At 47.7% G+C, this 27,171-nt stretch overlaps 1 protein-coding gene across 1 annotated transcript in view; it reads left to right on the top strand.

Annotated features, from left to right (window-relative positions):
• Nucleotides 1-6,610: 6,610 nt before the first annotated feature.
• Nucleotides 6,611-27,171, top strand: part of ERCC6 (ERCC excision repair 6, chromatin remodeling factor) — a 30,978-nt gene continuing 10,417 nt past the window's right edge. Inside the window, exons 1-9 of the mRNA XM_087726802.1 lie at nucleotides 6,611-7,298; nucleotides 8,096-8,527; nucleotides 9,088-9,205; nucleotides 10,322-10,454; nucleotides 11,391-12,081; nucleotides 17,329-17,460; nucleotides 19,227-19,385; nucleotides 21,700-21,835; nucleotides 25,964-26,134. Coding sequence (XP_087582928.1) covers nucleotides 8,097-8,527; nucleotides 9,088-9,205; nucleotides 10,322-10,454; nucleotides 11,391-12,081; nucleotides 17,329-17,460; nucleotides 19,227-19,385; nucleotides 21,700-21,835; nucleotides 25,964-26,134 — 1,971 coding nt within the window. The 5' untranslated portion in view covers nucleotides 6,611-7,298; nucleotide 8,096. The remainder of the gene's footprint in view (nucleotides 7,299-8,095; nucleotides 8,528-9,087; nucleotides 9,206-10,321; nucleotides 10,455-11,390; nucleotides 12,082-17,328; nucleotides 17,461-19,226; nucleotides 19,386-21,699; nucleotides 21,836-25,963; nucleotides 26,135-27,171) is intronic.

The raw sequence follows: 27,171 nt of genomic DNA, 5'->3' as shown, positions 1-27,171 counted from the left end.
TTGAGGTTAAATGCAACGCAGAAGGGGAATTCCTGGAACAGTCACAGTGAAAACAAACAAAATGCCTGGGAATATTCATCTAATTAACACTTACAGCCGATCCTGACCGAACTTGTACATCTTCGGGTGGGCCTCTCCAGGCTGCAAGTAATGAGAATCATGTGATTAAATCCAGAGGTGGGTTCCTACTAGTTCGCACCTATTCGGTAGAACCGGTTCGTCAAATCTACCGAACCGGTTAGAAGAGGTTCCACCAGTGGACCCGGAAAGCAGGCCACACCTACAGAAGAGGTTCCAAAACTTTTTGAAACCCACCACTGATTAAATCCAAACCTTACAATATGTAATAAATATTTTTTTAAAGTATATAAGCAATCACATGATTGTTTACATATTCCTGTAACATAAAATACTAAATTTTTGTTTACGTTGTGCTACTAATTTCACCTAATTTCCTCTCATTTGCTGGATTATTTGAAATTTCTATTCTCTTGCATCCCTGCCAAATAGATTTATACTTGAGCAACATTACAACAGTTTGCATTTCTCTCTGTCTCCCTCTCCCTCTTCTTATTGGCACCGCACTTACTAAACAGAGCGGGATCTTTCTTTTACGTAGATGGGCCCAGGAGTACCTTGTGAATTTCAGAAAGAGCTTAGGAAGCGAGTGGACTAATTCGAGGGGGGTTAAAAGGGAAGTTGGGAAGATTAAACATCTCCAGAATGCTGGTGGTTTATTTGAACCTGTCAATTGTCCAGTCACTTGTTGTGATCAGGGCAGCAGATAGCCTCCCCCACACACACACACCCATAAGGCTGGAGACTCCACCGCCCATCCACTCAGCAGTCCCCCTTTGAAGGAAGGGGATGCTAAATTAGCTTTTTGCAGATGTGTGAAGGAAGTAAAAAGGATAGACACAAAGGACTGAAACCATTCTATGTCGGTTTTGTTTTAATCATTTGGGTTTGTTCCAACAAATTTAATAATTTTACTTTCTTTCTTTGTTTCCTAGGAAACCACACTGAGTTATGGCTGAAGGAGGGAAAAAAATGGAGAGAATTTCCCCTGAAGAATTTTGCCTTCATCTGCAAATATCATTAGAGAAAGGATGCATGTGCTAAGAGATATGTCACTCCTGAGATATCAGCGTTTTACATCTGCGTAAAACATCTGAAGAACTTGGTGTTGCCAGGCAGAATGAAACTCTTGATGCCTGGAGCTTTATTCCATATTTGCACCTCACCAGAACACGTGTACCTCTTCTTTCCAGCCGTGTCCTCATGACGTTGCCTTCATCTCATCCCCAGTTCCCCTGAGGCTTACCTCCAGCACTTCCCGTGCTAAAATAGTTCCCCCTTAAGCAGGGAACAGGAAGCGGCTGTCTTGGTTTGGGTGATACTTTGTGTACTTCGGCAACCATTAGGTTGCGTGTTGTGTCGTCTTAGGGCAGGCCCCACTCCTTCCAGTCTTGACTCCGATCCTTCAATCTGCATGAACGGCAGCTGGAGCAAGAAGGACCTCAAGGAGAGGCCAAGAGCAGGGCTGGGTCAGAGGAGAAACTCCGGAGTCCCATGGTCTTGGCTCCTTGGTGGCTGCTGGGAAATGGATCAGTGCCTTGTGGACAATATGGGGGTTGGATACATCTGTCCCTGCCTTCCTTTCCCCCAATATGTAGTTTAGGAGAGAGACAGAGAGACAGAGAGAGACAGAGAGAGAGAGGACAGTCTTAATCTGGATGGAAATGTTACTCCCCCCCCCCCAGGTGAGTTGATTGATATCTATTCTGGAAGAACATCTTCTCTCACTGAGTTCCCAACCGTTGACTCTTTGGCTAGTGGGTGGGTCAAAAATAACCTAAATTAATTAACACTTGAAGTGGTACGGTGGGTTCATTTCGTAAGCAGGAGGAGGTATGTGAAAGTCTAGTGAGGGAATCGTGGGGAAAAGTCATTCAATTTCACTGCTGGTTGGGACCTTCAGTTAGGCAAAGGGTTTCTGAGAATCGGGTTCTTCTGTTACTGCTGGATGCAGACAGCCAAGTGTTTAATGTCATGGCTTGTGTTTTTAGCTGTCTTACACCTCCTTCTCCATCACTCGATGAGGATCTACCTTCAGAGTTGATCAGGGCTGTAATTAAGAGGTTTCTCGTAAGCCTCTAACACCTGGAATTCATAGTCACAAACTACTACTTTTTTCCTCAGGATTGTAGCAGAACTCTCACCCGTATCCTTTGGGGTCACTCTGAAAGGGATGACAAATTTGTGCCGGTTTAGCGAAATACTAAGCAGTGGCGTTCGATGGTCCTTCAGGTCTTTACGCAATGCCAGTAATGCAAGGATAATCAAGGACTCTCCCTCCCTCATTGTTTCCTCATGTAGTTGTGGTCAAAGGCCAAAATAATACTTCCTTCGTGTGGATTTACTTTGCAGTTCTTAAACATTTAGATGTTCGCCAAGACCTAAGGCAGGAAGGACTATGCTGGCTAGGCAGCTGGACAAATCCAACCGGCTGCAACGCACTGTAAAAGTCGACTCCTGACAGACGTCAGCTTCACAGATTAATCTTACTTACATATATGTCTCATTTCCCCCTTAAGGTTTTGCAAGAGCATTTATTTCTGCTGTAGTAGAAGAAAATCACAGCAGCCCTCCTGAGCATTGCATCCTGCAGACGCCATCTCTTCGGCCTCCCACATTAATTTCCTTCAAACGATGCCAGGGGGCCTATATGTTACGTCCACACCGTCAGCTTGACAAAATTTTGGCTTTTATTTATAACCATTTGTGTAGAAAGCATCGGTTTGTGTTTGCTCGTACCTGTCGTGCAGGGAATTTCCACTTAAATGGCTCCTGCATCTGGAGCTGCTGAGGTTTCTGTTTCTACCACTAATAAAATACGTTTGTGCTATAAATAAAATGCCGTGTCCGAGGGGTGGGCTACGGTAGACCAGGGCTGGCTGGCAGGCGAGATCGCGTGATGCTCATCTCATCTTAACCCTCTCTCTCTCTACAGATAGACCTCGACTTAAAACAGCTCTCTTAGTGGCCTCTACGAAACTACAACATTGAAAAAAGTGACTTATGACCATTTCCCACACTTATGCCTTGGTCACGTGATCCAAATTTGGGTGCTTGGCGACTGACTCATATTTACGAGGGCGGCAACGCCCGGGGGGGGGGGGGAGGTGATCCCTGGCTTTGCAGCCTTCTGACATGGGAAGTCAATGGGGAAGCAGATTCAATTAACAACCATAGTGGTTTAACAACTGTGGTGATTCACTTAACAAATGTGGCAAGAAAAGTTGTAAAATGGGGCAAAACTCACTTAACAAATGTCTCTCTTAGCAACATAAACTTTGGGCTCGATTATGGTCGTAAGTCGAGGATTACCCGTATGTGACTAGAAGTCCCTTGTCTTGCTTTCATTAATAACTCAGTGACCCGTGGCGTTTATTGTATTTATTCAACCCTCCGTGCGGCCAAACTTCAACCGTCTCTAATAGTTTACAGCTTGTTACAGACGTTGGTTGGAGGAAGCTGGGGTGGAACCGTGGCTCCATCAGCAGCAGAACCGGAGCAATGAGACACCTCCAGCCTTGCTCTGTGATTCTGTCCATCCATCCCTCATTTCCCCCCGTGATGCTTCAGAGCTTCCAGGACGTTGTCCTAAATCCTAGGTGTGCCATCAGGTCCCCAGACACGGAGCTCTGCTATATACTATGCACCAATGATGCATCTCCAGGTGGAAATTAAGAAAATTAATAGACAAAGAAGAACAAAAGAATTACACTAAAGAACAGTTGAAGGAAATCCTCAATGGGATTTTATATTTACCTGGCTTACATAAACTCTCAAGTTGTTCAGAAATGGCAGGCCTGTTTTTTGAAACTTTTCTTTCTTCTATATTTCTGACATTTTCAAGCCATCTCCTATTCTTTGACACTTTAATTATTGAGAACATCAGGATTCTGACAGTGAAACATGCTATCTATTCTCTGTTCGCTCGTTCATTAGTTTTAATTAAACTCTTTAATTTTATTTATGCTGCCACAGACTGATTAACAACTTGCCAGCACAAATCAGGAAGTCTTAAAAAGCACCTTGAGAAATCTTCCTTTCTCTAAGCAAAAATCTACTGTAATAATGCAGAGAGATCTGCAGGGCTCCTGAAGCCCCAGCTCAGAAATCCTGCCAGCAGCCCACCCCCCACCCCCCACCCCCCGCAAATTTCTTTTAACTGTTTCAGGAAAGCAACCTAGGCTGGTTTCTCCCTATAGAAGGATTTCCTACTACACGGAGCAGTTAGACTTATATACCGCTTCCTAGGGCTTTCAGCCCTCTCTAAGCGGTTTACAGAGTCAGCATATCACCCCCAACAACAATCCGGGTCCTCATTTCACCCACCTCGGCAGGATGGAAGGCTGAGTCAACCTTGAGCCGGTGAGATTTGAACAGCCGAACTGCAGATAGCAGTTCAGCTGAAGCGGCCTGCAGTACTGCACCCTAACCACTGCGCCACCTCGGCCCTGAATACAACAGTCCCAGTGGTAAAGGTTGAAGTCTGCTTCCATTATGCCCTGCTCTACACCTTTGGGCAAAACAAAGCTGTGTTGGCCCACCTCTTCTGTCCAGTCCTAAAACAATGGGCAGGTGCCACCTCATCTCCCTCCTGATCGTCACATGAAGATGCCCTGCTAACCATTCTTAAAGGCCAGGTCCTCAAGGCGTTGCCTTTATTTCCTTCCCCAGCCCAACAAATCTGCAGCCTTTGGCTACTCAGCCCAACAAGGGGTGCTCTCTCTCTCTCTCTCTCTCTCTTCTCCCAACATAGCTCTGGCCACGAATACAACCTAAGATGCTTCACTGATGACCCTGAGGTTCACCCAGCTCTCACTGGCCATTTTAGGCTGCCACTACCATCCCCTAACCCCAAGCAAAGTTTTCTAGGGCTGCTGCTGTGTTAATTGGCAGTAAAATAATGATGCCCCCCACCCCGAACCTGGCCTTGTCCTGTACCTGCCAGGTCTCTGCTCTCCTGGAGACCATCCATGGCCTTCAGCTTCTCCCTTGTGCTCCAGCCAGCCCACCCCAATCCGCCAGCAGAACCTCGGGCGCTTGCGAAAGCAGCAAGAACAATCAAACTCTTCACCTGTGGAGTCTCTGGAGCTGCACCATGGACTCACAGAGAAGGAAAGCACGGAGCACCTGCTGGCTGCCCACTAGAGCCAGGAGACGCTGGGGCAGGCGGATACGCTAAGCTGCAGAAATCTCAGTTCACCCCATTGGCCACCCAATACTTTCTCCAGGCTACCTTAAATGGGGCTTTGTGGCTTTTCTGGAACAGTTCTAGTCATGTGGCAAAAATAGCATAGAAACAGTTGCCAGGCGTGGGCCAACCCTCTATTCCATATTGGCCACACTGCAGGTGCCATATTGCATCCAGCTGAAGTTCATTTTCCTCTTCATTAAAGTTATTATACAGATGAAACTTGTGTCTGTGTCTAATCCATGAAAGCCTTTGTTAAAAATGAAGGTTGAGCCATCTCTACATTTTGCATGGCTTTTTCCAAAGCCGTAGCTGATAGGATAGCTCACCCTGACGCGATGCTGATCCCGTAAATCCAGAGAGTTCTTCTGTACAAAGACCTGAACCTCCTATCCGTATTATTTCTGCATATGCAACCTTCGCAGATACTTTTGAGTCGTCTCATTACCTTCTCTATGTCTGCTGATCAGTGTTTTGAAGCTGATGATCCCACCTTCCTTAGCAGGAGGAACATTTATCTTGTTTTGCCCTTTGATATTGTTCTCAGGATGAGCAATTTCCTAAAATTGCATTCCCCCCCCCCCTTATATGATGGGGTCAGCAAATGGTGAATGCCCATCCATCCATCCGTCCGTCCTGGAGAGGCAGGAGCCAGGTGTGAGCTGCTTTGTTGGTCCTCCGGTTCTTTCCTTTGGACAGGAGGCCCCACTGTTTTCCTGGCCCCCATCCTGCCCATCACACCAGGCGCTCTGGGGAACCGGCCTCCCTGTCTTTCCACTGCCCTCCCCTTCGATTACCCGCCACCCCCACCGGGGGCGCCCTTCCCAGGCTCCCCCAAAGGCCCAGACGTCTCTCCTTTAGGGAGCTCTGCGCTTTTTATTGATGATGCTGTTTGTGCTGTTTTGGGTCCCTCTGTCCATCCGTGTCAACAAGGAGAGGAAGGGGTGTCATGCATGTTATCCATAAAAACAATGAAGCTGGGATAAAACGATACTGAACTATATAAGGTTGCTGGTGTTCCTCCACCGCACATGACAACTTTAAGACTGGTGGACTTCAATTCCCAGAATCCTCCAGGCAGTTGGGAGTTGAACTCCACCAGTCTTAAAGTTGCCAAGTTTGAAGACTTCTGCTCCACCGCGACAACTTTAAGACGGGGTGGACTCCAACTCCCAGCATCCCGGGCCTTCAAGCCCGCCCCTCTGAGAGCTGCCCAGTTCCAGCCAATGGTCCACCGGCAGACCGGAAGAGGGCGGCCTTCGCGCAGGCGCTCTGGGCGTTCCGTGGCCGGAGTGCCGGAAGTCGGGGAGCCGAGGGGCGCATGTGCAGAGGGTTGCCGGGGGCCGCGGCAGGTCGACAGCAGCCCCGGAGTGGCAGAGGGAGGTCGCCGGCGGCCTCGCCTCCTCCTCCTCCGCCTCCTCCGCCTCGTCCCGCGGCCTCCTTCCGAGCGGAGCGGCCTCCGTCCCGGGGCTCCTCAGTAGCTGCCGCTTTCTCGGCCGCCTCGATCTTCGGCTCGCCTCCCGCTTCGGTGCCCGAGTGGCGGCCGCCCGAGCAGGGCTACCCTCGCCCAGCAGCCCCTGCCAGTCCCTGCGGCTGGGATCGGGAGGAGGAGGAGGAGGAGGAGGGCAGGTGGCTCCAGGAAGCCCCCGGGCTGCTGTGGGGCCTCCTTCAGAATCTGACTGTGGCCGCCGTTTATTCACCTGTCAGAGTTACAGGCTCCGAGGAGGAGGAGGAGGAGGAGGAGGAGGAGGAGGAGGAGGCTCCTCCCGCAACGGGGCCTGTTTAATCAAGGCTGGTTTTTAAAGACGGTCTTTCTGCTTTGAGAAGGGCCACAGACTTTGGCCAAGGCAGAGTGGGACCGAGTCCAGGTGGGATAGAAAGACCCTCCTGAAGGGAAGGAGGAGGAGGAGGAAGCAGCAGCGGAAGAAGAGAAACGCCCGTCTTGCCTGCCGCCAAGGGGCCTGTGGGGACTTGCCCAGGGAGGCAGAGCCTCTCCTGCAGGGCCAAAGCCTCGCCTGGTTCTGCAGCCCAGGTATTGAAGGGCGGCGGAGGGGCTCTTCTGTCACAGGGCAGGAGGGGGGTGGGCTGAGTCATTATGTCCTCCTGGAGATGTTCCTAAATGCTCCCTTTGAAGGGTGATGCTCCTCCTTTTTTTCAAAGAACAGGCTTTAATAAGAGGCACCTTCTGACCGATTATCCGTTCTGTGCATCGTTTTAGGCCAAAGGCGGAAAGAACAAATACGGAGATCTTGTTTCCCACATTAAAACTTTTGCCGTTTGTGTATATTTGGCCTGCACGCTGTTATGTTGGCAGCAGCGTAAGCAGGTTCTCATCCCAGGCCTCGCATCTGAAATTGGCTCTGTTGCTTGAGCCAACCAAAGCATGAATAGGCAGCTCCGTTTGCTCCCTTGAAAGTAATGTTTCTGGAGTGAATTGGGTATTGTGGTATATTCTTCATTGTTTAAAATTAAATTGATGAGTTTTGTCCTTTACATAAAATTTCCCATAAACCTTACATGTACAAATAACCCCGTGCATCTTAAAGTACAAAATATTAACTTATCGTAGCAATTATGTGAGAGCAGATGATAGGGTCTTGGTGCTTAAGGCTGCAGAACAATGGCGTATTCCAAGACTGTAAACCTTCGCAATATGAGGCTGTAGTGGCTGTTGATTATAATTGGAGATTATGTAAGGTTTTGAAGTGAGTCAGTATATCATCTGATTTTTGGCTTGTTCCATGAAAATTCAAAATCAGAGCTGCTCGAAATGCAAATTCCTAAAATTCAGTGTCCAAAATGGCTTTTTCCTTTTGTGGTTGAACACAGGATGCCTGCCCAGAAGCTCCAGCCAGAAGGAAGCCTTCAAGCCCAGAAAATTGATATCGGCGGCGGCAGCAGCAATGGCCGAGCAGATGAAGCAAACAAGCCAGGGGATGATTGGATGCCCCGTGAATATCATATGGGGGACCACGGGGAGGGGCGGGCCTTGGAGAACAAAGCACCGTCGGCAGAGGCTTCTTTGGGGCCCCTCCGAAAAGGCCCCTCGCTGCTAATCGACCGGCAGCAGATTCGGTCGGTGGCCCCCAAGGACCAAGCACTTGAACTCAGAGGCCTGCTGGGAGTCGAGGTCTACGACCAAGAGGTCTTGGAGCATGGAGTCCTTCAGCAGATAGACAAGGCGATCGCTGAAGCCGCTGAAGGGCGTCCAGTTCAAGATGCTCCTGAAACAGGCGACCAAGCTGAATCGGAAGGTGTGGGGTAAGTGAAGGGAGGTTTTGACTGCCTGCCTGGGCTACGCTTCGGCAGGCCTTCCCTGAAAGTTCAGAATGAAATAAAGCGGCTACGTTGGAGAAAACAAAGCCTCTGTATCATCAGCAGATAATTTCCTTTGAAACTTTGCAGAAGCAGGGCCTGTGCTGCTAATTGGCCTGCAGTGACTCCTGGCTTCATTTCAGCCCCGGAATGAAACGCCTTTTCCCATCCGACTGAAAATAATGATTGCAAGCCATCAAATGCCACCTCCTTGATTAGTGAATGCTGAGAACGCAATAATTCCAGTTAGTTCACTTAGCATTGTGAAAGTATGAAGGTGAAATTGCTGATTTGGATAAGTTGCATTGAATTTAGGATGATAACACATATTTTATGAATTGAAGTTTGCAGATCACCCTCCAGTCTCGCCGCTAGAGCTCAGGTACCAACATTTTAAGGCAGACTGCGGCTCCCCAGAAATAAAGAGCTGTTTGTACTTCCTATTAATATATGTAGGATTTGCTTTTTAATCCAATTATTTTAACGTAATTGAATTTCATTTTCAGACCAAGTGCATCCTCTCCAAAACCATCTGCTACAAACCATACGGAGCAAATTAGGCCTCAGGCTAAGGAGGACATCGGTAGAAAACTGGATTCTGCAAAAGAACAAAACTGCAACAAAGTAATGGACGGTTATTACTTGTGTATGACATTTGTTCTAACTGTTGGAATGATCCACGTTTAATACTTGTTTAAATTCATTTGAAATTTCAATTTTATATATATAGTATCGCTTACAGGTTGTTACTACCTCTGAAATCCTCACAAAATCAGCTATTACCTGGTTTTGATGCTAACTAAATCCTTAGCATATGCCCTAGTGAAAAGAAATGATGAAGCCTTGTTCATCTCACTCTTAATTTTTTTCCACGGAGAAGTGATTTTTAAAAATGTTTCTTGTCCTAATTCTTTAGTCATTGTTCATGAAGTCCTTTGCAAGTCACAGGGCTGTAAAGTCACGAGATATGCAGGAATACGGAGCCGACCTATAGGTTAAAAAACAGAACCCTATATGTCAGATATATCAAGCCAGATGCTAAGCGGGTGCCGCCAGGGTTCCTGCTCAGAAGCTCCTAAAAGGAGTGAAGAGATCAGCGTAGGCAGACATTCTAAAAAAAGCAGGAATAGGCAGCCTGGTGAGAAATCCTAAAGGACGGGTTTTATATCTTTTAACTAAGGGGGGGAGGACAGGCGGTGAAACTGTTTATAACTGTCATGGTAAAGATGGCAGTTGCTTTCTTAGGTTTTCTTTCTTGACATTTTAATCTCTCTATTTTTCTTTTTAGCTTTCTTTTAGTACTGTTAATGTGTATTCCTGAAAATAAGACCCAACTGGAAAATAAGCCCTAGCATGATTTCCCCCCAGAATGCTCTTAATATAAGCCCTACCCCCCAAATAAGCCCCAGGTAAGATCATCAGCCAGCCAGAGGCATTTAGTACCATATTTCCCGGAAAACAAGACCTAATTGGAAAATAAACCCTGATGCACCTGGATTTCACAGCCATTTGCAAATGTTACCTGTAGTACTGAATGAGGAACTGTATTTAGGGTGAAGTCCATTGAAGGGCCTTGCCTTAAACCTCCCTGTTGGGCCAGGAATACAGGGAGAGGGGCTTTCCCCATCATGGGACCGTATATTTCCCATTGCTGAAGTACGGAACCTCCGCAGGCTCTCCGTGTACGGGAAGAGGCTTTCTCCACTCGGCTCTTACTATTTCTTTTCCCAATCATTTCAGGAGCAAGAGTTTAAAAAAATGAAAACGAAACAAAAGCACCTTCAAAACGCTGGGGAAGAGGAAGATCCTGAAGACGGGACGGCGGGAGACCACGAAGCGAAGGACTCCAGGGATGGGCTTGGAGGCCATTTTGGTAGATGTTTCCTTCAAATGAAATTTCGGTAGTTGAATGCAAATGAAGACGCTAAGATGTTTCAGCGGGTGGTTCTTTAGAGAGGCTTAGCACTGTTTTAATTTTGCACACCTGCCAAATGGGATCTCTGAGTAGGCGTGTGGGGATTTTTCACAAATGAAAGTAATTCTCCAGATAGCTCAGAAGGGATGCTGGTCCCCTCGAGATTGGAACATTGGTCTTAATCAATTGCAAGTGTTAATCAAATGAACGGAGATGCAGAAAATGTTTAAGTTGACAAAAAGCATGATTGAAATATATTTTTCATTGCAATATTATCTGTCAGCAGTTAAAATTATGCGGAGTAGAATAACATTGTTTTAATGGAGCAAGCTATCTTTTGAGTATTGGTGGTTTTATATGTATATTGAAATTCTAAAGACCCACCGGAGACCTGCAGAGAAAATATGACTTTGCCTTTTTAACGGTTAAAATAAAACGGAAGGTTTGAACAGCAGGAGGTTGGTTGGGATGAAAAATTTGTCTGAAAAACTTGGAATCCTACAGTTGCAAAGGGCCTTTTAGGCCTCTTATGTAGGGCAGGAATCCAGTTTGAAATATCATTGACAGGGGATTAGCTCTGATGAGCAGAGCCAGGGAAGGAAGGAGTAATTTCTCGGGGTAATTAGTTGCTCCTTTAAACTTTTCTTTTTGGTAGAACATCTTTTAATCATTTAGTCGGAGTTTGCCTTTGTACAACTCACATCCATTATTTCACAGCCTGTTTTCTGGGATGATGGAGAATAGTTCTTACTCTGCTTCTACATTTTTACGTACAACGCTTTTCCAACGTGGACAAATTGCACGACTCTTATTCGCACTGGTTATTGTTGTTAGGGAAAGAAAATTCTGGGTCGTCCTTTCCAATGTACTCAGAAGCCTGCGTGTCTCTCTTAGCTCCCGGTCCTTCGTCCCTCGGAAGGATGCTTATGTCAGCGCAGGAAGAGACCGAATGGGAGAAGCTCATCCGAACTGGCCAGATGACCCCCTTTGGGACGAAAATGCTTCCGAAAGAAGAGAGGAAGCCCCGGCGGATCATGCTGAACGAAACGTCGGGTTTTGAAAAGCTTTTGGCAGATCAGGAGAAGCTCCTGTCCGAGATGAAGAAAACCCCCTTTCGTAAGGGGGCCCAGCAGAAAGCGTCCTCGCGGGGTAGCCAGGCCAAATCCCCAGCCTCTCTCACCAAAGGCAGGAGGAGTAAAGGCCCACCAGAGGCTGCTGGCCCTCTGTGGCGGCAGCAGGAGGAGGAACAGGCTGTCTGCCTTCAGGCCAAAGCCAGGCTTCCTCAGGCCGGGGAATCAGAGAAGAGGGGGCAGCAGGAGGAGTGGGAGGCCTCTGGATGCAGGGGGTCTCGTGAAGACCTCAGCCTTTCAGAGGAGGAGGAGGAGGAGAAGGAGGAGGGTCTGGGTGTGAATCGTCCCGTGTCCTGGGAAGACCCACTGAAGCAAGAAGACCACTCGGATGATGATTTCTTCCCGAGTTCTTCCGAAGAAGACGAAGAGAAAGAAGGAGAGGGCGTTACTAGGAGGCGGAGAATAAAGAGATACAAGGACGATGGCAATGAAGATTACTATAAGCAAAGGTTAAGGTCAGTGTAAAGCACACGTTTATACATTGGAAGGTCCAGATTATGGGATTAAAGCAGGTTAAATTACAGGTAGCTTTTGTTTAGTAACCACAGTTGGGTCTGGCGACACAGTGGCTAAGTGGAAAATCACGAGGATGCAAGTGTGCTTATAATTTTATTTCAGCTTTCCTTTTTCCCCACTCCCCCGCACCACGAAATGCCCTTCCCAGCCCCGGGATAATTAGCATAATAAGGGAATTAATGTTTGCATTTGCATCCTCTGGAAAGGAAGGAACTACAGCGGGGAATACGGAGTGAAGGAGTGCCCTAGGACCATTCGCCTAACACCCTTGGCAGCTCCCTGCCCTGAATGATCTGGTGAACAGCCGAGGCTGTTTCCTTTTGATACGGTGTGCTTGCTTACTCTCTTGTAATCCTTCCATCTCCAGTCTCTGCTGTGGGGGGGTGGGACAGTGAGAAAAACCGAGTGAGGCAGAGGAAAGATGGCTCAAAGAGATGGTGAGCTGTTGGTCTCTCGTCATCCTTTCTCTCCAGTCTCTCTTTCAGGTTAGACCAAATATTTTTAGTGGATGCTTCTTTCTCAAAACTGTAATTAGTTCAACATTTTTAGTCAATGCAAAGGCATCATTGTTACCTGGCAGATACAAATTTGATATTATTATTGTCTTGGGTAGACAAAGTCTGCCGTGTTTATTGCGTGTCTTACCCTTCTTGCCTTTATTTGCTCAGAGACTGCAAAATTTCTTTGAATACTTGGGTTATTTCAGTTGTGTAATTCCAATTATTAGAAGGTTATTGGAGTTTACTACTTTGGAATTTAAGTCCAGCTTGATAGATAATTGAGAAGTTACGCTCTGGACATTTTTTTTAAAAAAAAAATCAAAAGATAAAGTTTAATGTTTTAAACTTTTAGTTCAATATTCCTTCTAAAATAACAAATAACCAACCTATCTTGCCTTTGAACATTTTGGGACTGAGCAATCTAAATTGGCCTTGAGTATTTAGCTTAAAATATGTTAAAATGTTTATTTTCAAAAGAACAATATTCTCTCATCTGGATTTTTGAGAAGAAACCAAGAAATACCTGTGGCTTAAGAAAAAAAAATCTCTTTGAGAGACATTGCAAGGAACTAATACATACGTTAAATGTAAGACATTTGTTATTTTATTAAAAGTTAGCTTTTTTTCATTAAGCTAGCTCAATATTAAATCATTTTTAATTCAGTGTTTTCATCAGGAGTAATTTATTTTGATTGAAAGTTTTAATATGATTCACATTTTAAATCCGTTCCAGCAAGTTTTTTTTTAATAACGTTAAGACTGTAATTTTGTAAAATTACATGTTTCCCCGCAGTTGCTGAAGTTACAATAAAAGCCTGAATGTATTTTATAGATATCGCTAACTGTAATTGCTAAGGAAACATCACACCTGAAGTTTCACAGACAGGCAGAGGCTGTCACCGCTGTCCTGCCCCTCCCTCCCCAGGTGAGCCCCCTTGAGGGACATGCTCCCACCTGGGAGGTGGAAACCGGAGAGGAACGGTCCACAAAAGCCTCATTTCCTCAGACTGGCATTTTATTTCTTGATTTTAGTTGATGGAAACAACCGGATGGAAAGAGGGTGGCTTTGCTTCTCCCCCTCCCCTGCCAGATCATGGGGGCTGCTCCTTCTCCTGGGTTGTTGGGTTGAGCCCTCGGCTGTGTGGGGAATCCCACTTCCTTCCCCCCCCCCAAAAAAAAAGAGGGAAAGAAAATGAGTTTTCCTTCCCACAGAGAAGCTTTCAGGATTACACTGGGAGAGGGTTCTTCATCACGATTAAAAGATTATGATGATGGTGGAGCTTGACAGCCAGCTTGGGGTCTGTGCGTGTCTCCTCTGAGCATCTGAAGCACAAGGCCAATTAAAAAAGTACGATTCCAGAGAGAGGTGGGAGGCGAGCGAGGAGAACCCCCCCACTGGTTCTGGCAAGAGCTGTTTGTCTGCAGCCGTGGCCAGGAGGTGTGGGGGGGGGGGCGCTTGAGAGGATGGGAGAGATTGGGGTGGCAGGGTAGCTCCTGGCTTTAGCGGTGGGTCTGATGTGGGGACTGCCTGCTTTATGATTGGCAAAATGGTGAATATAGAATCCTAGGGCTGGAAGGGACCTTGGAGATCCTCTAGTCCAGCAGCGCCCCTCCTGCCCGAGGCAGGAGACCTCACTCCATCCTGGACCAAGAAACCCCCTTTTTGCTGTGTTGCCATGCTCAGGAGAGCCACTAAGAGGCTGGCTGGACAGAAATTTGCTGTTTGGCTAAGCAGTCTTCCATTTTTGGAAGGAAGTAGATGATGCCCAAAACGTGTACTGGTGGAAGAAAAGTATCTCTTTTAAGTAGAAGGAAATACGTGTATTAATAGGTACCCCACTATCCCAGCCTCTCATAAAATCCTATTGTTTAAAAAAATGCTTCTCCTTTTGAAAGTTCTTTTGAACCTCTTTTAAAACAAACTCAATCTTTCAAGAGGCATTTAAATGTTGCATTTTAAGCACAGGGTAATCCAAAATACTGACAGCTTCGTAAAACTAGGGAGCATAGAATAGGAATGCAAATACAGCTTTCATTCCTAATTTTCAGTCAGTTTTTTCTTTATTTGTTAAGATGTGTAATTTTGATAGCATCATCTCAACTGCCAAGGAAGCAGCAATTAGACAGACTTAGCACAAGTCATAAAGAGATCTGAAGAATAAAATGTTCTCTCGGTTTTCAAAATGATAATGATCATTAAGGGATTCTTGTCTTTTTGAAAATAAAAAAATATTGTCTTCTAGAAGCATAAACTATATATAAACCCAGCTTGATTCCTGGGTATATTTTGAAACATCAACTGGTTCGTCTTTCTCTTGTTCTTGTGGCACATAAAAATATCATTTTGCTTAATTCTATCCTTTTATAGCAATTTGACTAAATAATATGCTTTTTCTTGTTTATTACAAGGTGTCTAATCACATGAAAATAGACAGCTGTGGAAGTTAGATACTGATTACTGAAAGTCTTATAAAGGAAGGAAGGAATCAGCTTCAGTAATGATTAATTACTTTACACAATTTAATTGTGGCTTTGGAATTTTTGATTCCTGGCAAAGAAATGATTGGGTTATCATGTATGGTTTTGGTACTTATGTATTTTAATTGAAATTGTGGACTTACACAATTGTATAGTGCTCAGTCAGTTGATTGTAACGGCTGATAAGGCAAATAAATAAATTTAAATCAGCTGCTTTGAGTCCAAAGAAATCATCCAGTTCAACTGATTATGCTGTTCCATCCAGGTGCATTCCAAGCTTAAACATGGAGCTGTTTCGACTTCTGGTTAGGTTTGGGAGAATGATTGAAACTAAAAAGACATTTTGAGTTTAAAATTGATTGTACACAATGATGAAATATTTTACAGTTTAAAAAAACCCCTATTGATTGAAGAATATTTGATGTTGCCTGAATTAAATGCAGCAATTGTCATATTATTTTCCATAAGAAAGGGTTGATCATTACTGAACAAACCGCTGTTTTGATAAGGTAAAAATTAGAAATAATAATAGAGAAATGTTAAATCCTATAAACATGAAGTAAAAAATGATCGTTCTTTAGAAAGTAGCCAGATTGGCGATCCTGGTGCTTCAAACGTCTAAGATGTTATAAAGTGTGGAGTCCGCAGTAAAACAAAAAAAAAAAATCTTATTAATTACTTCCTAACTGACCTAAACATTTTGTTTGTTTGTTTGTTTGCTTATTTACTTACTTACGGAGAGAAACCCTTTTTAACCCAGTGGCTCAGTTGAGATCCCCACCCCAAACGCAGGGCCCTCCCCTCTGTTTTCTGCCCTGGTTGAGAACGTGCCGGGATCTGGCATTAGCTCTGATGCTGCTTCTTGAAGCCCTTGGAAAGCCCCAGGTTTCAGCCTCTCTGCAGTGGGCACAAAGAGGTGTGCAGAGGGCAGAACAGCACAGGGGCCCCTGATGGCCGCAGTTGCGTCCCTGGGTAGCTTTGTGTTTGAGAAGAAGGTCTTCAGCTCTCTTAAGTTAGGGAGAGTGTGCAAAATACACAAATGTCATAACATGAATTACTTCGTTTACGTGTTTATGCGCCAGAATTCTGGGGAAACCGTGATAAAACCAACATCCCAAAACAAATCCCAGCAGACTTAAGTTCCCTGAGCCATCAACAATACTTGCAAGCGGAGTTCCTGGTCTCCAGGGAGGATCTCTGTTTTAAGAGGGGGCTGGGGGCTTGCTAAGAGTGGCCATTTCCTCTCCTTTCATTATTTTACTCCTATTTATTTTAGCTAGGAGGGGGGCAAACCTGTCAGAGCTTGGTTTTGCTTTTGCCGCCTTCTCCCATCCATCCTTTGAATCTTTGCCCTCCCAGCCCGATTCTTAGCGAGGTCCCCTGGGCTTCTCCCCTCACAAAGACGGTTGCCCTCCCTACGCCGACAGAGCCACACTTTGGCCAGGCGCAGGTGGGAATTGCCGTGGCCTTTAAAAGACGACAAATTTCTATTTTGAAAAAAATCCCCATATGTTTTTACACTTTCAATGATTAAAAAGTTCAGCGACTCAAAATTTCAGAGCTGAAAACACCCCCCCCCCCATGCTTGCTTTTTGTTTTCCCTCAAACGTCCTCCGTTTGCCTGGGAAGAGAAGGCAGAATTCTCCCTCCTGAAGGGCTGAGACCGTAGAGGGGGAGCCGGTGGGAGATGTGTCTCTTACGCACCAGAGGGCACCCTCTCCCCTCAGTCTCTGGAGGGTGTAAAGCTTGGGGCTTTTTGTGCATATTGTGAATCAAACTAGAATGTTAATCTGCTCTTTTACAGACTATCTGTTTTCCACACGGCAAATTAATTTGAATTTTTATGAGGAATTATTTCTTGTTCCTCATATATGATCAAAACCCTCGTATGCAGAGGACTTTTGTATCCGGAGACAATGTTCGGGCCTCAAGACTGAGCCCGAGGCACACAGAAGACGTAGACGCAGCCAAGGCTGCCTTTGCTCCCCTGCCTCGCTCGGAGCAGGATTTCCACCAGGGTGGACATCATCACGGTCCCTTCAGTGGCCAGTCTCTGAGGGCAGCTTGAGGGGAGTGACGGGATGGGATGGAGAATGGAAGCCTTGTGGCCCCAGCCTTAGGATCTGGATCTGGATGGAGGAGCAGGAGAACCTCAGGGGAGCTTTCCTGCTTTGAGGGATGACGTGGTGACTCTTACCGTCCTTTCAGGAGGTGGCAGAGACAGCAGCTGAGGGACCGGAAAGGGCAGCGTCAGAGCACGGCCGAAGAGTCTGACGAAAGCGATGCGGAATTTCTTGAGGGTTTTAAAGTTCCAGGGTACCTCTTCAAGAAACTGTACAAGTAGGTACATGAAAAGAATACCAGCTCTCGTTCTTAAAAGGCTTGTTTTAAAAACCTCTCGTTTCCTTCCTGTCTGAGTGCCCTCATAATTTTGGGAAAAGGGTTGAGTGAAAGAGTGAATGAAAAAAAGTTACAAGAAATTAGAGCAGAGCATTTTGGAGTCCCCGGCAGGCGGGAGCAGCTACGAGTCCCTCTGCCGTCCACTCCAGGGCTTTCAGAGAACGGGGTCCCTCTGACCTCTCTTGAACACCCCCCCCCTCTTCCCCACCAAGTAAGCCATGAGATGTAATCACAGCAGTTGCCTTTCAGAGTCGTCAAATTAGGCTTTCAAAGTTTTTGTTCTCGTTCCCACAAATTGTTCCTGACGGGTGAGGCAGAATTCCTTGAACCTCCCTCTTTATCCTCGCCGCCGGCTTCACTACGGCTAGGAATCTGTACGGTTTCCCCTGGTCCTCGCTTGGTGACGGCTGCTTCCGCTGGCCCCGTGAAGGGCTCCCTTTCCAGGTGGCCACTGTGAGAAACGCTACTTGAGACGCTGAGCCTGGCTCCCCTCTCTCCTTGGGGGCGGCCTGTGCTTTCAGTGTGGAGCCCCAGGGCAGAGGCGGTCAGCACCATGGTCCCCCTTAGCGCAAGGATCACCGAGGGGAGACATTTAGGTAAATACAAAATAGAGCCAGTTGATTAATTGATAGTGGATTTGGAATTATTTATTTGCTTTAATCTGGAGAAGTGCCTCTATTTGGTGAATTTCCCCTTATAATTTATTTACCAGGTGGGAGCCTCCTGCTTCTGCTTATTTTAATTCAGCCTAATTGACTTGGAACTTGTATCCACACTTATATCGGTGTTCTTCTCACCCCAACCCTCCAAGGAGAAGTTTCATGTTCATAAACCTTGATTTCCTAACCATGATTGCTGATAATCTACACTTGTCTGGAATTACGCAGCAGGTTAAGCCCTAAATCATGGTTTATATACTGCGGGGCCTGGATGAAAGTTTAGCCAAGGCCAAATAAACCCAGTCTGACCTATCAAAATGTGCGGGTTCAATTTTATTCATAAACTATCGTTACTTGGTGATGTTTTAGCATATGGCTGGACACTCTCAACTGTTTTGTTCCATTCCTGCCATTTTGAGGCAAGAAATGGGTAAAATGGCTCTTACATTGTAAATTAGATTTACTGTGCCTAAAATAAGGTTCCCCCCCCCCAAAAAAAAGAACCTGAGGAAAAACAGAAAGGCCCCTCCCGATCCAAGCAATCCCTTGCCGCCCTTGCCACCTGTTGGCCACCCCCTTCCCCTTAATCCATCAAAAATAGGTTCTGTCTGGGCCCTGGCCATCATCTTGCCATGGAAGTGCAATTAATAAAACATCAACTTAATTGGAAGAAATCCTTTTACTCTTTGTCCCTGTGAAGAGACCCTTTGGTTACTAGGAAGCCCCTGTGGTGTTTCAACACCTCCCCCCCTTACTAGGCTGCTAAAAACACGGTCCCTGCGGATCTGATGAAAGGCGGGAGCCGTTGGCGGCGTAGCTCTCGGGTGAAACACGAAATGCCCTTCAAAGACATGTGGATTTCAGATCCCTTCTAGCGTGTGATTGTGGCCCTGCTGCAGGAGCCCTGTGGCTGTGACGGTCGGTTGGAGGAGGCAGGGCAGGAGGAGACCTGCACCCAGCCCGTCTTTATGCTCTCTCTCTCTCCCTCTCTCTCTCCCTCCCTCTCCCTCTCCCTCTCCCTCTCTCCTGCGGCTTCCCCCTTCGCAGGTACCAGCAGACAGGTGTGAGGTGGCTGTGGGAGCTGCACTGCCAGCAGGTAGGAGGCATCCTGGGGGACGAGATGGGCCTGGGCAAGACCATCCAGATAATTGTCTTCTTGGCAGGCCTGAGTTACAGCCAGATCAGGACTCGCGGCACAAATTACAGGCAAGTGCTGTTCTGCAGACCCTCCGTCTGTGAAACCCCATTAATATTTCATTGGGTGTCTTGCCATAGAGGAGAAAGGCATCCATTATTAATGATATTTCAATTACAATATTTCTTTAATTCTTACTGGGGAACATCAGAGCCATCTTTTTATGAGACGGTGGAGCTGGAGGGCAGGAAAAATTAAACACGTAACACTCCTAATGAATTCCAGGCACCGAGGCTCCGTTTTGTAGCTGAGCCTCACCCGATGATGCTGGGGGTCTGTTTGGAAGGCCAGGCAGCGCCACAAGGTTGCTCCCGGGATTAATAGTTTGCCTACTAGGGGCTCTTCAGTCAGACGTAACCCTTTTGGAGGCCACATTGTAGTTTACGTGTAAAATACCCTCTTGGCATTTATGATGTTGGGTGTGGGCACAGGTGGATAGGCAGCCTCTAGGTGGGAAGGTATCCATACATCTGATAGATGCCAGTTTGAATGCATGGACCTTAAAATATACTGGGAGCGACAGTGTGCCCGTAGGAGGGGGGGCCCCGAGTGAAGTTGTTCCTGGGCGGAGGGTCTCTCTCTCCCCCTCCCTCCCTCGCAGGTTGGCCTTAGCCAAGCTCTTTCGGCCTCCAGGGAAGGAAACCAGGCGCTCCCCTTTAGCCAGAACCTTTCAGCTGGGATGAGAGGTTTTAACTTTTTATCAGCTTAACAATTTGGCTTTTCCAGTAACTGGGCCTCCAGGCAGAGATGTGAATGTAGAATCAAACAAGGAGTAAGGAAATACCCTCCAAAGCAATTGCCGTTGCTGTTCCCTCCCCTGCTGCCGGTGTCCTGCCCGCCCCCTTCTCCTCCCCGTTTCTGTCCCCTTGAAGGGTGAAGGGCAGGCACAACTGGAGATGCCGTAATAATTTCTGGAAGAGGATTTCCCAATGGGGGGGGGGGGGATGAAGACCAGCTATCTTGTGTAGATAGTTAACACAAAGAGGTTTTCTGTGGTTTATGAGTCCAGTTTCTTGCCTTGTGACGTATTCTCTACTGGTGGCTGAGGAATTCTGGGAGTTGAAGTCCACAGGTCGTAGAGTCGCCATAGTTGCCCATCCCTGTGTAAGACATTCCAGTTGGTTTTGGAAAAGGCCGGGGGACACGAGGCATTTTGGATGACTGAGAAAACCCAAGAAAACTTCTCCCAATTCTGTTGCGGGTGGATTTCAGCCTTCCCTGGGAGGGGAAGCCGCTTGTGGAACCAATTCCCTCGGCCTGGGACCGGCTCCCTCCTTCTCCTGGCCCTTAAGCAGGGCCTGGACGGCTGCTTGTTGGGGAGGGTTTAATTTCGATTCGTTTGCTGGACGGGGATTGGAGCTCAGCCTCCTCTTTCAGTTTTAGGGCTGCGATATCCTTCAGCTGCCATTCACACAAAGGGCCCCGAATTCCTGGTAGGCGAGAGATCTGCCCTCCGCATGACCTCCGCTCCCCAGGCCCAATCCCCTCCCCACCCCCACCCCGGCTGCCAGTCACAGGCAGGCTTTGGGATGGGGGTCTCCGCCCTGAGCGGTGCCCCCTCCCTCCTGGAGCATTGCAGCAGCCAATGGCAGCGTGGCACAAAGTGTAAAGCTCGGGGGTCTCTTACCCTTGACCCCCAGGGGTAGGATGGGGAGCAAGATCCAGGCAGGCTTTCCCCCTGGGCCCCTGGCCTGCTCCCGCTCCCTTCCCAGGAACCGTCTTCGTTCTGGAGGGTCTTCTCATTGGGTGCCTGTGGAGACCCTCAGCCATCCACTGTCTCAGAGGTGCTTTTAATTCTTCAAAAGGCAACTGGACTGGTGCCCCCCCCCCTTTGAGGAAGAAGAGCAAGGAGTTTTGTTTTTCGCCTGATGAAGAACCGAGGAAGCTCCTTGGAGGAGAAGCGGAACGTTTTCTCCTCCTTCTTCCTCAAGGGAAAAGAAGGGCCCAGGAGCCTTTGGAAGCCAAAAGCCCCTCTGGGGTGATGATCCTGGGATGCTGCCTCTGTGCGGGAGGGCTGAGCCTCCCCTGCCGGCATTCCTCTTCCAAGGCCCAGCCAGGCAGCTGCTGCAGTTGAGAAGAAGAGGCTGGCCTGTTGCTCAGCCTTCCGGGGGGGCTTTCAGGAGACGGTTCAGACTGTTTGGGCACTTTCTGAGGGGAGGGGCGTCAGAGCTTTCCACGAGGGTTTCCCTCCCCTAAAACACTGAGTGAGAAAAAGCCCCCTGAGAGGAGCCCCCCCCCTCTCTCTCTGGCAAAGGGGGCAAGGAGACCGTCGTCCTTTCCTTCCTCCCTTCTCAACCGCTGCCTCCCTCCCTCCTGTCTCCCCAGGCACAGAGGGCTGGGCCCCACCGTGATCGTCTGCCCCACCACCGTCATGCATCAGTGGGTGAAGGAGTTCCACGCCTGGTGGCCGCCCTTCAGAGTGGCAGTTCTGCACGAGACGGGCTCCTACGCGGACAAAAAGGTACATCTGAACGCCCCCCCCCCCCAAGCTCCCCCCCTTGCCTTTGTTAGGTGTCCCCACACGGGAGCAGTTCCTCTTCCTTTCAGACATTGTGTCGTCATTCCCGGGAGCTGCTTGTGGATATTAACCGCCATGAGGAGCCCTTTAGCGGTTTCCTCTGTTTTCCAGGGGGGGGAAGGTGTCACAGCCCCCTGACCTGGAGGTTTCTGGGTGGGCTGCCTTATGTCCCAGGAGGCAGAGGCCGTAGAGAAGATCTCAGGTCAGGCTAGCAGGGCCGGCTTTTATCTGTCTCCCACTTCACTCCCCGCTCCCTTCTGCGGAAGGGACCCCGCTTGGACTCTTTGGTTTCAATCTCACAGCCATCAGAGGCTACACAGAAAGTGTGGGTTGTGGCACAGGAGGCCCTTTCCACCGTTTTGAAATGTGTCCCTTTTGCTTCGGTCGCTCCGCTTTCGGGGCCGGTCAGCCCCTCCCCTTGGGCTGCCCCCTGTGACCTTCCCGCAATCCCCGGGTTGCATTTGGGGAAAGCTCCTGCCCAGCCCCCCTTTCAGACGTCCGGTGGAAAAGGCACAAGTTTCATATTTGGGAAGAAAATGCAAGGACAGGATATTCAACAAAATTTTTTAAAAAGTTCCATTAGAACTAAATCAAATCAAGATAATAATATTAAGAAAGGTGGTCAAGCAGACGTAGAGAGCATTTTAATTGGGATTATCATATAATATTAGATTTCTGTAGATTCAAATTATTCCTCTACTGCAGAATTTTCTTATGCACCTTACAGCTTTAGACGCCTGCACTGACAACGGTCCCTGAACATCCAGGGTATTAATAATAGCCAGAACTTTAATGGTGGTCCTCACTTAGCGACTGGTCCCCACTTAGTGACTGTCTGATGGATGCTGAAGGTGTGAGGGGATGGGTCCGGCTGACCCCTCCTTCCCTTTCCCTTGGGAGGGTCCTGCCTCCCTTCCCTCTGATGGGCCGAGGGGGGGCCTGGTGACGAGGGGCCATGCAAACCGTTGTGATCTCGAATGAGGAGCTGAACTTCCCTTGAAGGAGGGGCAGAAAAGGGGAAGAGAGGCCGGGGACGCCTGGGGGAGCTTCCTCCCCAGGATTGGAAAGATCTATGGGGAGTTTTGCATCACCTTAAGCTGAAGTGGAGAAGTGGCCGTGATGAATTGCCTCCCCGTCTTTTCCTTCATTGTCAGCACAACTCCTTGTTTAATAAAGTTTTGGCTTGAAGGAAATTTTAATTAATTACAGCTTGGGTAAATGCCGGAGCCCTGGGCCTCGGCTGAGCTGCGCCTGCCTGCCTGCCGTGAGCGGCCTGCGCCTGGGCCGTCCGGGCTGCTCCTCTTCCCTCCTCCTCCTCCTCCTCCTGCGCTGACAGTGTGATTTATGGATGTTGTTTCCTACCTCCGCTCTGATTGCCCTCTAGGAGGGTTTGGTCTCCTGAGCCCCTGCAGGATCAGCCGCCCTTCCGCGGAACATCTTTTCATGACAACGGTGCAGCCGCCTTCTCTGAGCCGGGATAATTGCAGACATACCCTATTAATTGCAGAATCTGGGAGAGGTGACGCATTTTACAAGCTTTTAATTTGAAATCGCCTCAGATGGTTCCTTCTTAGGTCTGAGCAGAGATTTCAGTGGCTCCTGCTGCCAGAGACCAGGATAGCAAAATAGGGGGGGGCTTGGAAGGGCCCCCCCTTGTCTCCCCTGAATGTGGGGCCTGGGGGCTTCCGAAGGGGAACACGGCTGGTGGGGGGCGGGCCTTCCTTCCTTGGCCGGCACTCGGGGTCCTCCTACGGAGACGCCATGATTCACAGAGCTGGCACTGCCATGCGGAGGAGCAAGAAATAAACAAAGCTGGTTCGTGTCCCCTGCAGCAGGTGACGGAGTCAGAATCCGTCCAGTGGGGAGGATTTCTGCCAATCCCCGGCTTTTATTTCAAACGTCGTCTTTTGGGGAGGGTGCAGGCGGCGAATTCTCCTGCGTTGCCTTCAAGAGTATTGATAGCAGAAGGTGCAAGTAGGGGGTCTAAACGGCTGGACGGCCTTTTCTTAAGGATGGCGTAGTAGTGGGTGCCGCCATTGAGGGTCAGACTAGATGGTCTCTAGAATCCCTCCCAGTGCCTACACGTAGTGGCATCTGCATTTTCATCCATCTTTGTGTTCCGTCCACGTAGTCCTTGACTTACAAATTGAGTCCAATGTTTCTGTTATTAAGTCAGTTTTGTCCCATTTTACGACCTTTCTTGCCACGGTTGTTAAGTGAAGCACTGCAGTTGTTAGGGACATGGTTGTTAAGTGAATCCAGCCAGTTACCAAGTGCCTGAATTTTGATCACATGACCCTGGGGAGGCTGCAGTGGCTGCAACTGTAAAAAAGGGTCATCGGTCCCTTTTTTTCAGTGCTGTTGCACCGTCACTAAATGATTTAGAAGGTTTAGATTAGATTTAGAAGGTTTATTTATATGCCGCCCTTTTCCCTGGGGGGACTCAGGGCGGCTCACAATCCAAAAGGAAAGGGGGGAAAACAGACTTTTTACATATAAGACAATACATAATTAAAAACACAACATTCATACCATTCGGGCGGGTTACAGTCTTAGCCCCAGGCCTGACGGGATAGCCAGATTCTGAGGGCTGTGCGGAAGGTCTGGAGGGTGGTGAGGGTACGAATCTCCACGGGGAGTTCGTTCCAGAGGGTCGGAGCTACCACCGAGAAGGCTCTCCTCCACGTGGTTGCCAGTCGGCATTGACCAGCAGATGGAACTCGGAGGAGGCCTAATCGATGAGATCTAATGAACTGTTATAAGTCGAGGACTGCCTGTCTTTAGTGCTGTTTAAGTCCTGTTCTGTCTGCCTCCTGCCACCTCATCTGCTAAGGGAGAATCCAACCGGCTTCCCTCTGTGGGTGGGGAAGGAAGAGATTGAAGGAGCAACCAGGCTGCCGCTGGGATTGATGTGCAGAGGGCTTTGTTTTCGGAGTGGCTGGTCAGGACCTTCCTCTTAACCCGGCCAGAAAGATTCTGAGAGATGAAGGACCCTCAGCTGCTCCCACAGGGGGAGTTTCCTCGTAACTGGCTCCTCCTTGACTTGTGGCTTGTAAACGGTGTCTTTCCATAAGAGTAGATCTGTTGGGAACCCCTGCAGTTTCCCCGCAGCCTTGAATCCAAAGGATTGTCTAAGAGCCAACTTCCAATTTTGTTTTTTTGTGCTGCACCGTGGAAGAAGCTCCCACTGAGTTCTGTGGGATACAGCAAGCAGGTGCAAGGAGAAGAGCAAGCATCGGCCCAGCCCACGACAAAGACAATTCTTGGAAGTTGGGCAAAGTTAATTCCCTTCTCCCGATATTTCCGGCCCCGTTCACTTAAGGTCAGCAAACATACAACGTACGATGATGGCAGCGGCCCTTCGTGGAAAGCTCTGCCTGGGCGTGCATTGTATGCGCTTGTGTGTCCATAGAGGTACAGATTTGTCTTTAACTGGCAAATAAGTGAATGCGCATTTACAACTCTCTTAAATTGGACCTCGCAAATGGGCCATTTTCTGCTCCATTGATGGCTCCGGTTTTCTTCTGTGCCCGAGAATTACTTGTAAATTGAGATTTCTGTTTCCCCAGAAGTCTTCCCTTTGTTGGCTTCTTCACCAGCCTCTGCCGTGTAAGGCCATCTGTCCCTCGCTCGGTAGATGAGGCAGGCCACGCTAAACAGCGGTAAAATGCCCCGGGCGTCATCTTGCGCATGTGGCATCCTCTTTCTTTCTCTTGCTGGATTTTCTTCGCACTTCTTTCAGTTGTGGCTTGAAACCAGAGCGTCGTCCATCACCCAACCATAGTTGAATGTAACGGGGGGCCCACATGGGGAGCCTGCTGGGTGTCACCCTTGAGCGTTTGCCTCTGACGTCTTCATTTGTCATTTCATTTAGAAAAGTCGATCGTGTTCCCTGTGACTTACGGTCCACGTAATCAGGTGCTGTCATTGCCATAATGTAATCCTTATTCTTTTTTAAGATCTCGCTTTGTTTCTAATTTAACACGGGGCAGCTGTTCAGTTAGTTTAGCTATGCAAGAAAATTGAGGTTTTCTTTGCTGTTTAATAATCTTAAAAATCACCTTTTTGCAGGTAAAACTGATTCGTGAGATTGTGGCCTGCAATGGAATCTTGATAACCTCCTATTCTTACATTCGCTTGTTGCAAGAGAACCTCCAGAGGTATAACTGGCATTACGTGATTCTGGACGAGGGACATAAAATTCGGAATCCGAAGGCTGCAGTTACACTGGCTTGCAAACAGGTAGGATTCCTTGAAACAGACAAACAAAAAAAGATTGCCTTGGACTGTTATCTGCTGGCCGAGAGGCCTCCTCCCTCTACAGCACCTCTCCATTCATTAAGGTCCAAGCCAGGCCTGAGATCATACCTGGATTATGCATGTGCATAATTCGGAGCCAAAGAATATAGAGGCCATAGATTAGACGTAGCAGAAACCCTGGGATTTCTACATAAAGTGGATGTGTTGATTTCCCTAGTGAGGCTAATGAGTGTAATGGATGAGTCCTAGTAATCTCTACATCTATAAACTCCTTTATGACGCTATTTCTTTGCATTGAACAAGTTTATCCTCATGTTTAAAAAGAAGGCCGGTTGAGGGAGAAGAAGACACCGACTGGCTTCCCCAGACTTTCCAAGGAATATTTTGCTTTATTCAGAGGGAATTCAGTGATAAACTCTTTTTGTATCTCTACAGATTATTTGAATGTTAGGAAATGGTTTCATTAAATAACATAAAAATAATGCTTTGAATTTGGTAGGTCTAAATCTCAATCCTACTCATTCTAATGTGGTTTTGTTCATAAAGAGTTTTTTAATCTATATATATATATATATAAAAGCAAAGATCACATGCCAGCTCACGAAATCTCCAGAATGGTAAAACCTGCAAACTTGAAATGTGGCACGTATGTTCGTCTTGGCTTCTAGGTGCTCACTTAGAAAGAATTTTTCGAAATGACCATCAGATCATTAGTATTTCTTATATTATTATTAACACACTCTGATGCTAAGGAGTTCTACTCCCCCTCCCCACCTGAAAAGTTCTCTGTTCAAACTGCCACTTGGGCGTGGCCAGGGTGTGACTCATCCGGACTGCTGGCGGGGAGTTTGGAGAGGAGCCTGAGGGAGACAAGGGGATAGGATAGGGGAGGCTTTTGTGGGGCAAGCCTGAGGGAGAGAAGGGGAGAGGAGAGGCCGATGGTAACTACTCATTAATTTTCAAGCTGTAAATGTCGATTTATCAAGCCTGATCACATAGTTTTGTAGTGGAGGATGAGT

Source organism: Thamnophis sirtalis, unplaced genomic scaffold (genome assembly GCF_051295495.1).
Source record: "Thamnophis sirtalis isolate CommonGarterSnake01/CBP01778 unplaced genomic scaffold, rThaSir2_p1.2 scaffold_12, whole genome shotgun sequence".
In the NCBI taxonomy this organism is placed as follows: domain Eukaryota; kingdom Metazoa; phylum Chordata; class Lepidosauria; order Squamata; family Natricidae; genus Thamnophis; species Thamnophis sirtalis.
The sequence above is the reverse complement of the archived record's forward strand: the minus strand, read 5'-3'. Positions and strand labels throughout refer to the sequence as shown.